General features: G+C 43.4%; 1 protein-coding gene across 1 annotated transcript in view; it reads left to right on the top strand.

The window, feature by feature from the left end:
* LOC310772916 (rab proteins geranylgeranyltransferase component A 1-like) overlaps positions 1-12,223 on the top strand; it is a gene marked incomplete at its 3' end in the record, with an annotated part of 130,811 nt that overhangs the window by 33,393 nt on the left and 85,195 nt on the right. The window contains exons 6-7 of the mRNA XM_083632863.1: positions 6,415-6,494; positions 11,758-11,895. Of these exons, the coding sequence (XP_083488989.1) occupies positions 6,415-6,494; positions 11,758-11,895 (218 nt within the window). The remainder of the gene's footprint in view (positions 1-6,414; positions 6,495-11,757; positions 11,896-12,223) is intronic.

Below are 12,223 nucleotides of genomic sequence, written 5' to 3'. Positions count from 1 at the left end.
ATTGAAATTGAAAACATATAGTGCAATGAAATATGTACTATCCATTGAATGAATAATGCAAAATAAAATTAGGGCACTACTACGTGGAATGGAAATGGAACCAAAAACTATTCACTATCTATGCAACCAAAATATCAACAAAAATAAATAGTTTCAGTCTTCTCAGGCATCAAACACATTTTTAAATGTCGTAAGTAGAGTGCAAACTGCGGAGTAAAATGAGGTTTCCAGTATTCCCGTTAGCAACACATGAGCTTAACGTTGCTATGATGACAACGTTACAGCAGGCTTTTAACATTAATATCGTTAGCCAATAGCGTTAGCAGCTCAAACTTAACGTTGCGTTTGGCATTGAGCTAACAAGCTAATTAGCCTTCATCTGCATTCGCCACAACGTGCTTCCTTTTGAGATGCTCGTGCATCATACTCGTGCTGCCATGATAAGCGAGTTCAGCTTATTTAGCAGATTTTGCACTTCACATTATTGTGGGTGAAATGCTCCCACACTTTGGACGTATGAGGACGGTTAGACATTTTTTCTGTGGCGCACTGGGAGCAAGCTGCAAGCTACTTGTTTTTCCGCTGACGAGATATCACGTGCTTTTTTTCACCAGTCACCATTGGTTCAAGGCAAGGCTGTGTTGCCTTCAAGTGAACTGGGACACAGGCTCTCAACTTTAATGCCGTTCTGATTTTGATTTTTAAGGCTCTGAAAAAAAATACATATATATTGAAGGTCGAATTCTGTACTCGCACACATGCCCCAAAAGGCATTTTACAATTCGCACTGTTCTATTTTTAGTCGCATATGCGAGTAAAACGGGCGCAGTCACCAGCCCTGGTCATGATACTTAGATGCAGTCTCATTCTTAACAGTATAATAACGTGCATATTTCTGTCAGTGTTTTTATCATAGTGGGCGTGGATTATACACGCAGCTCAGTCAGTGCGACGTAACTTCCGCTGCGCAAAGGATTGTGGGGCAGATTGGCTGGCGCAGCATGCATCGATCCATACTGCGAAATACGAGCTGATGTAGTACAACATCCTGGTACTCTTGGCATACTGCATCTGACATACTATGTATTGGGACATACTAATTCTTTTTTTTGCCTACTAAATAGTAGGGCTGTGGCGATTCACTTATCTCCCGATTCGATACTATCACGATTCTTGGGTGCCGATTCGATTTATATTGCGATTCTTAAGTATTGCGATTCTACGATTATTGCGATTCGATATTACGATTTTTTGCGATTTTTGTTTATTTTTTTCTTTTCTTTTTTCAGTTTGTTTGCTTTTTTACACTAGATTAGAACATGGGAAAAGTTGAATCATACACTAGAGACTGTATATTATATATCATGAGTAGGGCTGGGCGATATAGTTAAAAACAGGGGCGGACTGGGATCATAATTCAGGCCGGGCATTAGATACCAAGCAGGCCAGGCCGATATGGGCCAACGCGCGTGAAATTTGGGCCGTTTGAAGCCAGATTTGGGCCGTTTGAAGTCCAATTTTACAATGAGATGCACCCACTTTAACCCTGAAGTGTAATTATTAATAATAATAATAATAATAATGATTGGATTTATATAGCGCTTTTCTAGACACCCAAAGCGCTTCACAGGAATCATTATTCATTCACACCATTCGTACCAGTGGTGGTAAGCTACGGGTGATGTAGCCACAGCTGCCCTGGGGAAGACTAACTAATAAAGTAATAAAACCACTAGTAAACCAGTAGGCGGCGCCTGGCCTGCTGTTCAGTGAGTGGCCTGACTGCAAGCACCAAAAAAAAAAAAAAAAAAAAAAAAATTTTTTTTTTTTTTTTTTAATTTGCGATTATCGATTCTGGAATAAAAGATCGATCCAAAAAATCGTGACATTAAAAATCGCGATACTTAGGTGAATCGATTTTTCCCCCCACCCCTACTAAATAGCATGGAAGTATGGGTAATGGAACGCAGCTCAGGTTTTACTCTGGGAACCCTACTTACACAGGATGCGGGTTCCCGGAAGTGGTGTTGCCCTGGAGCAATGGTTCTCAAATGTCTCCCCCCTTCTATTCAATCTCAAGGACTCGATGTTGGCTTAGTTAACTTAGTTAATTACAGGGTCGTTCCTCTGTTTACTCTCTCAGTAGGTGTCAAAGAGCCCTACTGTTTACTCTCATTATGGCCCATTTCCACCGCAGGTAGTAGCGCGATCCCGCTCCGCTCGTCTCGATAAATGGTCTCATTCCACCGGTAAAAACTGTCCCAGCCCGGGTTGAGTTGGGGTTGAGTCGTGCTACTTTTCGTCCGTGCCTCGTCGGGGTTCTAGGGCTGCGAACCCGGTACCATACGGTGACGTGAAAACATTGTTGACGACTGATTGGTCAGGCAGAATCGTGTTTACTCTGTCTATCTACTGACTGTCAATGCAATGCTGCATACCAGTTTAGTGGGCTTACCTTCTCTTCTGTTATGTATATTTCCATCAGTCTTTTGTGTTGCTGCCTTCGCCTCTGGTGAAATAAAATCGTGGCGGTGGTTTCAATTGTTTTGAGAGTGAAAAAAGTCTGCTGCTCAGGAAGCCTTTGTAGTTGAGTGCGGCGCTCCGCTAGGCCGCAGGCGGGTCTTTGGTGAAGCCGCAGTCTTGCCTGGTGAGAGGCCGCCGGGGTACAGGCTTCACTCTGTAGCGCTTCTCCCGTCCCCGCGCAGTGCATGCCTGTGAGTTTGACTAACTACAAAGTGATATCCATTCTCCTGGCCGATTGTCACATTCGCCCATGTACACTGTAGGTCATTTAGAGGCACCGGTATTTCATAAACAGTTTAAAAGTTCTGTGGATGGATTTAATTGTAACGTTATGTTATAGCCTACTTCGGCTATAAGCGAAGGACAGATATGCGGTCGCTATGACGACCAGCTGTGGGCGGGGGTGGGCGGGGGCAGATGATCGGCGGTCGAAGCAGAACATCCATCGGGCCGAAACGAGTAGAGCCGACTGGTGACGAGCTGTGCAGGGCAGTAAAATGTGGTGGAAATGAGCCATTAGTGTCAAGCTGGGGCTGCAGCTTAGGGCTTGAAGGAGCAGAACTGAAGGAGCAGAACTGAAGACAAATATTCAAATATCGAACGCGTTTCGCGTCCGAATCGCACGGAAACAGGGCACCGCCCTCTGTCGGGGTCGCCATCAGCGCACCCCCCGAGTTTCAAGTCGAGCCGACCAACGGTTCTCGAGATACACGAAGGACAGAGAGAGAGACAGACAGACGCTCCTCCAATTATTAGATAGATGTGGTTGCGGGTCAGGGCGCGGGTCTCATGTCTGCGAGGCAGGGTGGGTTGCGCTACTGATTGGTCATTATGTGCGGGTTGCGGGGGCAGGGTCGGTCGGTATTGCCCGTCGCAGACGCGTGATTTCTATTCGCACATAGGATAAGCAATAACCACGCCCTGTGGCGCCGGGATTGGCCAGGAGCAAGTCTTTTGTCTTCTTCTTTTGACAGCTGGAATCTCCCACACCACAAACACTGGAGGGCACGCAGCCCAGCGAATCAAATATTTTGGGAAAATATCTTCTGATTCTAAGTTTTATTCTGGTTCTACTAGCAGGGGGCTTGAGGACCATGTTACATTGTTCTGTCTGATTCAGATATACTTTTAACTTTTTTTCTTCTTTTACTTTTATGTGATATGTTTTTTATTCTATTTCATTGTTTGTATGACATGTAATGTATGTGTTGTCTTGTACCCCAGGAAAATTAGCTGATGCCTAGGCGTCAGCTAATGGGGATCCTTCTTAACTCATTCCTGGCCATATACTGTACGTCTGTAACGTCTTATCAGGAGTTTGCCTCCCAGCCAAATACGTGTTTGACGTGTTTTTGTTTTTATTCGTGCTTAGAGTAGTTCAAAGACTTCCCCAGCCTGTGACATGGTATCAGGTCCCTGGCCTCAAAGTCAAGCCGACAACACGTGATCAAACAACTACCGCGGCTGTTGTTTTGAAATGGAGGAGGAGGAAAGAACAGAAATGGAGAAACGCTTCCTTGTTGCAGAGTAGGAGAAATGCCCCTCGGCGCGCTGCCCGAGCTGGTCGCCTTGCTGCAGGGCAGCGAACCTGGATGAGTTGTTCGCGGTAGTCAAACCCGTGACCAACATGATCGATCCGGTTCCAGCGCCTGGTCCCAAACCCAAGCCGGACCCCGTTCCTGTGTCCCAGCCCGAACGAGACGAGACGGAGTCACAACTTTGTGAGGAGGAGGAGAACGAGGACAACACAGCAACAGACATGATTTCCCAGGAGGAGCCATTTTCCAGAGCACATTTGCGCCGTGCAAAGACCCGCCGGGATTACATTGAAAGTGACTATAGGCTCTTTCAAACACAGATCACGCAAAATTGTAGTTCGGGAAGCCCGTAAAGCTTGGCAGCCTCGCCACAGAAATTGCTTTCACACAGAGCCAAGCAGCACGGCCACTTTCCCGTGCTGTGGTGTACTTTGACTCTCAGCCATCACAAAGCTCCCAGTCGTCTGAAGAGGAGATGGTCACACCGTCGCCAATTGTCCATGTCGAGGGCGAGGAAGACTGGACTCCAATGCGACAGGACCCTGATGATCTCGCGGTAAGGAGTAATTTTGTTGTTGATATATATGCATTGCCAACGATGCAGAGGCAGAGGAGGCTAGACGCTGATCTCAGACCAGTTTGGTGTTCTCCTCCTATGCTAATTTGCGGGGAGATCAATAGTGTTCCCTGGGAAGGAGGTGCGATCCAGCAGCAGCTGTGGACAGAACTCTCTCTCTGTGTGTGTGTGTGTGTGTGTGTGTGTGTGTGTGTGTGAGAGACTACACTGTCTCTCTGCATTCTATGATCGTATAGTTTACTGAGACACTAGTACACTACACTGTCTCTGTACTAAATGTGATTATATAGTTTACTGAGGATATGTTGCTTTTATTTCAGATGAGGAGCCGATTGTTGCACAACCCAGTGAGCCCACATCTCAGAATGAGGTCAGGACGGCCGAATCCCTGCCCATCTTTCGCCGAAGATTGAAAACTCCTTTTCTTTTCTTTTTTCAACTTTTTATTTTAGTTTTCAGTGAGTCCACCTTTGGAAAAAAAAATCACCTTTTCAAGCTCCACTTGAGTCCCTCCTGAACTAACCCTTTTGATGTAGCATCTTCCCCCCCCCTTCTCCACCCCAAACCCCCTCCCCCCATCTAGCATCTTCCCCCCCTTCTTCACCCCAAACCCCCCCCCCCCCCAAAAAAAACCCCCCAAAACAAAAACAAAAACCCATTGATGTTACTCTACTGCTGCAAGGGTGTATCTGTGTAGATGATGTTCCACAGTTGATTCCACTAATGTTGACAGAATGTGACATTGTAAGTCGCTTTGGATAAAAGTGTCTGCTAAATGACGAAATGTAATGTAATGTAACATGGGCCCTGCGCACACACACACATTCACACTCACTCACACTGAGTAAACTGTATTGTTGAATGTAAAAAAAGCACTTCATATATATATATATATATATTTTTTTTGTCATTTGTGTCATAACGAACAATATTTACATGTCTGATGTCAATACAGTTCAAAATAAAAGAATTGAGAGCGAGTTCTGCCTGAGATTGTGTCCTTTACAAAAATGCCTTTTTCTCCAATTTCTCTTCTCAGAGAGACCTTTTTGGTGAAAACAGGGTGTATATAAATGGCTATAAGTAGAGTACAGAACATGCTAAAAGCTCACTTTTTTTTTCTTCTGGTGAACCCAGGGACGTACATCTTCATTTTGAGGTATTGCAAATCACTTTGGTGCTAATAGATAATTTACTGTGGGTGTTGAAAGATGACCAACAATGAGCTAAATATTGGCAGTCCTAAACTGGCCATGAATGAGTTAATAAACAATAAACAATGCAACCGGCCGGCTAACGCTGAACCGGAAGAACAAATACAATTGCGTATGACACGGAAGAGAAAAAGTGGGCGGGGCAACATCAGATGAATAGAGGAAGATTGACAGCCCTATTATGTCATGTGTAATTATGGTGTTTACCAGTTGTATGTAGATGGAATGGGATTCATATTTGTATGGTAAATGTGTGGTATACATACATTTAGGGATATACAGTACTGTATGTGTGACCATGACTATATATAGTACACATATACTTGGTTTATTTATAAAAAAAAATAGTACAGTATATAAATCTACAGGGATCTGTAGAAAATAATCTAAAAAGAGTAGGCACAATAAGCAAAGGCTTCAGCCTACACATTTTCGGTCAGTATAAACTTGCTTTGGTTTTGTCTCCTTCAAAAGCAATGACTTTTTTTTTTGTTTTTTTGAAGATGACCAAAATAAACTAAATTAAACTAAACATGTTTCAACAACCTGATTTCCATGGTAGAGCTGAAGAACGGGGAGACCCAGGCCCAGGAGGAGAACCAGGTCCAGGAGAAGAACCAGGATGGACAGGAGTCGGAGCAGGTAGATACGATGATGATCGTCACAAGCTGCCAGCTTTAACCCTTTAACCCTGAAAGACCGAGACTATATAGCTCTTGTTCTAAAATGTTGAATAATTTTTTAACTGCTAATCCTGCTATCACCATGCTTTAAAAAGTCAGGTAAAGCAGAGGTTCTCAGCTTTTCAGTGGTATCACATCTGTCTCCGTAGTGAACGTGGTTACGCCATCACGTTCTGGTGCGGTCATTCTAGCCCACACATGGGCAAAATGCGGCACCAGGGCTGGACCTGGCCCCTGGGCCATCTCAATCCGGCCCCCAAGGTCCTCAAAGAAAAACAAAACGACCCCAAAAACTCAATAAAAGGCAGAATTATGTTAATAAATCTCATCTGCTACAGCCATTGGATTTGTATCACTACTATATCAGGAGATTAACAAGAAATTACCACTCACAACGGGAGAGAGGGTTAAAAATAGGGAGACTCCCGCGAAAATCATGTGTTTGCAGGTAGGATCTCCAATGTGTGGCCCTTCGCTTACTTGATGTAAGTCAGGAAAAAAAAATTGCCCACCCCTGTTCTAGTCTGTTTTTTATGCCTCCGCCGGCGATAGCCAGGCCGGAGGCATTATGGATCCGGGTTGTCCGTCCGTCCGATGTTCGTTAACGCGATATCTGAGGAACGCCTTGACGGAATTTCATCAAATTTGCCTCAAACATCGACTTGGACTCAAGGATGAACTGATTAGATTTTGGTGGTCAAAGGCCAAGGTCACTGTGACCTCACGAACGCCATTGTCAAGCTTGTTAACGCGATATCTCAGGAATGCCTTGACGGAATTCCCTCAAATTTGCCTCAAACATCGACTTAGACTCAAGCATGAACTGATTAGATTTTGGTGGTCAAAGGTCAAGGTCACTGTGACCTCTCAAACGCCATTTTCCAGCTTGTTATCACGATATCTCACGAATGCCTTGACGGAATATCATAAAATTTGCTTCAAACATCGACTTGGACTCAAGGATGAAGTGATTAGCTTTTGGTGGTCAAAGGTCAAGGTCACTGTGACCTCTCGAACGCCATTTTCAAGCTTGTTAGCGCAACATCTCAGGAATGCCTTGACGGAATTTCATCATATTTGCCTCAAACATCGACTTGGACTCAAGGATGAACTGATTAGATTTTCGTGGTCAAAGGTCAAGGTCACTGTGACCTCACGAATGCCATTCCCAAGTTCGTTAAAGCGATATCTCAAGAACGGCTTGATGGAATTTCTGCCAATTTGGCTCAAACGTCGACTTGGGCGAAAGGATGAATGGATTACATTTTGGTGATCAAAGGTCAAGGTCACTGTGACCTCTCCAACACCATTTTCAAGCTTGTTAATGCCATATCTCAGGAATGCCTTGACGGAATTTCATCAACTCTGCCTCAAACATTAACTTGGCCTCAAGGATTAACTGATTACATTTTGGTGGTCAAACTTCAAGGTCACTGTGACCTCACAAACGCCATTCCCAAGTTGGTTAACGCAATATCTCAAGAACGGCTTGATAGAATTTCTTCTGATTTGGCTCAAACATCGACTTGGATGCAAGGATGAACTGATTCCATTTTGGTTATCAAAGGTCAAGGTCACTATGACCTCTCGAATGCCATTTTCAATCTTGTTAACACGATATCTCAGGAATGTCTTGATGGAATTTCTTCGAATTTGCCTCAAAACATCCACTTGGACTCAAGGTTGAACTGATTACATTTTGGTGGTCAAAGTTCAAGGTCACTGTGACCTCACACACCCAATTTCCAAGCTCTGTAACGCAACATCACAGGAGCGCCTTGACGGAATTTCTTACAATTTGCCTCAAATAGCGATTTGGACTCAAGAATGAACTAATGGCGGAGGCATAAGTCCGCATTGTGGTCTTTCTTCTTTTTTCTTTTCTTTTTTTTTTACGTTTTTGCTCATGGCCCCCTTCACACTCAGCAGTCAGCTCTACTTGCCTGATGCGGCCGGTCTACATATCTCCAAACTGGGACTGTGCCAGCTGCATTCTACTGCATGTAGTACACTGACTGTAGGCAAGTACCTCATACAACCCCACATCAAAAAACCCGAACTATCCCTTTAATCTGATGCTGGCAGCAGAGCAAAAAACAACAAAATATTCCACAGTATCGATGGATAGTATATCAATACTATGAAGGGAACGCATAATGTAATGTAATCAGTGGGCATTTCAGCCTGCCTATTTTTGACGCCTATGCGGAAATTGCCTTCTTTCAAATGGCCAGTGGGGGTCGCAGCTTGTGTAGCACTCCCGGGAACATCACCATTCAACTATATGGGAAACGAGCCAACTTCTCTCTCGGTCTACGTCTTAAATAAACACTTTCCAAACTAGTGTATGGTCTGAAAAAACAATTTCAAGTCCTTTTCATGCTCTAACGCGCTCCATTTTCCAAATGATAGCCCCATTTCGAGGAAAATTGACGACAAACATCGGATAATAAGAACAGTAATACTTCTGACCGGTAGAGGCAGCAATGTGCCGCAAGGCATCAGGTACAAGTAATAGTTGAGCAAATTATCAGAAAATAGCGTTACTTTATGATATTTTAATAATGTTAGTAGACACACTACGGTATATAGATATATAGATACCATTAGGGGTGGGGGAAAAATCGATTCACCTAAGTATCATGATTTTTAATGTCACGATTTTTTGAATCGATCTTTTATTCCAGAATCGATAATCGCAAAAACATTTTTTTTATTTTTTTTTTATTTTTTTTTGGGTGCTTGCAGTCAGGCCACTCACTGAACAGCAGGCCAGGCGCCGCCTACTGGTTTACTAGTGGTTTTATTACTTTATTAGTTAGTCTGAAGTAATAATTACACTTCAGGGTTAAAGTGGGTGCATCTCATTGTAAAATTGGACTTCAAACGGCCCAAATTGGGCTTCAAACGGCCCAAATTTCACGCGCGTCGGCCCATATCGGCCTGGCCTGCTTGGTATCTAATGCCCGGCCTGAATTATGATCCCAGTCCGCCCCTGTTTTTAACTATATCGCCCAGCTCTACTCATGATACAGTATATAATATACAGTCTCTAGTGTATGATTCAACTTTTCCCATGTTCTAATCTAGTGTAAAAAAGCAAACAAACTGAAAAAATTAAAGAAAAAAATAAACAAAAATCGCAATAAATCGTAATATCGAATCGCAATAATCGTAGAATCGCAATACTTAAGAATCGCAATATAAATCGAATCGGCACCCAAGAATCGTGATAGTATCGAATCGAGAGATAAGTGAATCGCCACAGCCCTAGATACCATACATCTAACGTCCATAACATGGCGGACCATTTAACGTTATTTATACCGTTAAATAAAGCCTTAAGCCTTCTCTGTATTCAGACCATTGGATTCAGCACAGAAACCGCAGTACGTTATAAGGTTTTAAATAGAGTCATGTTATAAACAACTAACCAACGCTGGGGGTCCGTATGGAAACAGTGTTACTCGAAATGGTTAAAAGTTAAATCAATTTCAGTGCCGTTTTACTGCAATGTAAAGTAAGTAGCGTTAGCCGATACATTAGCCAAAGTAGCTGACTACCCATAATGCATTACGGCGATAAGGGAGACACGGCAAATCCGGAAACTCCTCCGGCAGTCGCTAGGGGCAGCCGCCCCCTCCCCTCGTACTTCCGTGTAGCATTCATTCATTCAACCAATCAAATGAAATCAAACAATATCCGGAAGTGAGCTTCATTTTGCTGTGTCAAATTCAATGAGCTATGTTGGTCCATTATATATAGGTCAATGAATGTAATCCAAACTGGCCAAAACTACTGCAATCCTTTACAAGACAAAATAACTTTTAAACCTAAAATCATCTTATTTATTGTACTGCTCGCTCATAGTTCCATACATCAACTACTGTGTGGAAGTTTGGGGGAACACCCCAAATTATTCCGCCTTTTGTGAAATGCAGCATTTCAAGCACATTCACTGAGTCTGAAGATAATATTTTCTGATGTAGTGACGTGGTGTAGTTGTGTGGTGCCTGCGTGCCCCACCCCCCTCTCCCCCCCTCAGCTGCAAACTCCTCCCCACACTACACAGCCTCACGCACCCAGTCTATTTTCGGAGCGCTCCGTTTTTTTGCGCCGGCTCCCAGCGCGACAAGGAAATGCCAAACCGGACTGCAGGGAAAGGTTTGGCCCTTCGGCGTCGGGTGCTGCCTTTATGGCGGCTAATCGTGTGAAGAAACTATGCAGACAGACAGACAGAGGCAGAGGGGCTCAGTTGTGTGCGCGGATTGACTGCTGTTCGCAGCCAACATCAGCTGCAAGTCAGAGCCATCTATATGGTTCTGGCTGCAGCATGAGCGGTTTCTCTTTGATCACGGGGGTTTTTCCTGCTGTTTTCGGACCTTCCTCTAATCTGGAGAGCACTGTCGCCACCTAATGGGTCGGTAAAATAGGTTATACACATTCAACATGCCCCAAAATTTTACAGGAGATATATTAGGCTTTGATCCACGTCCCACCGTCAAAAAACGCAATTGACGACAATCGTCGTCATTGGCACTCTACGTCACTAAAGCAATTGACGACGATTGTCGTCATTGGCACTCAATGAGTTAAATTAAATACCCTTAAATTTGAAGATTTAGTTGAGCTCAGAACCTCCATTATACTTTACAAGGCACATAATAACCTTCTTCCCAACTGCATTCAGAAATTGTTTTCACCCCGAGTCAGCCGGTACGAACTAAGGGGAACCTGCATGTTAAAACAAATGAGAGTAAGAACAAACTTTAAAAGTAGATGCATCTCTGTCAAAGGTGTACAACTATGGAATAGTCTCTGCGATGAGTTAAAATTGTGCAATTCTATATGTAAATTCAAAAAAATGTTTAAACTAAGAGTACTTAACAAATACAAAACCCTAGTACAATCAAGTACTTAAAAGCTATCATTAGGGCTTCTAAGATCTATTGAAAACTTTCCTTCTCGCTGTCAACTGATTCTTGCAACTATCTTATTTTTTGTTTTTGATTTTTGATGTAATGAAATGTAAAAAAGGGTAGGCATTCATAAGCTGCGGCTTCAGCCTACACCTTTTCGGTCTCCTACATGTAAACGCACATTATTACTGTAATGCATTCATGTGAAATTGACAAACTGACCGAAATATATTATTTACTTACCGGTACTTACTTGTCTTCCCCCCCCCACCCCCCGCTGTCCAATCTCAATCGGCCATCCAGACAGAGGGGGAGGAGCCAGATGCCAGTAAGCCACACCCCTCTGCTGACCACAGCCAATCAGAGCCAACCAGGAAGAAGATCAGCTACGCTCAGCTGTTGAAGGAAGGACGGAGGTTCAACATCGACCTGGTGTCAAAGGTAATATATCATATACCTATAATATAATATAATGAAGGGAGTACTTTTCCTCAAAGATTAAAAAATCTGTATTGTATAAATTAAATAGAATATAACGAGGGAAGGCTGCAGGTTCAACTTCTTTTCAAAGGTCAAAGGATAAACAAAATAAACAAGAAAATAGTAAACATGTCCTCCACCAGTGACGTGATAGTTGGGTCATTCTTCACTGTATGCTTTACCACTGAGTCACCATCCATTGCCAATGCCGCAGAATAGTGTTTGGCTCCGTCCCCAACTCAAACTATTTTAAACTAGTCAGCGATACTCATGGGTACTCCAGAGCTAG

The sequence above is a fragment of the Poromitra crassiceps genome, assembly GCF_964638095.1.
Source record: "Poromitra crassiceps genome assembly, chromosome: 1".
Classification (NCBI taxonomy): domain Eukaryota; kingdom Metazoa; phylum Chordata; class Actinopteri; order Beryciformes; family Melamphaidae; genus Poromitra; species Poromitra crassiceps.
The sequence above is the reverse complement of the archived record's forward strand: the minus strand, read 5'-3'. Positions and strand labels throughout refer to the sequence as shown.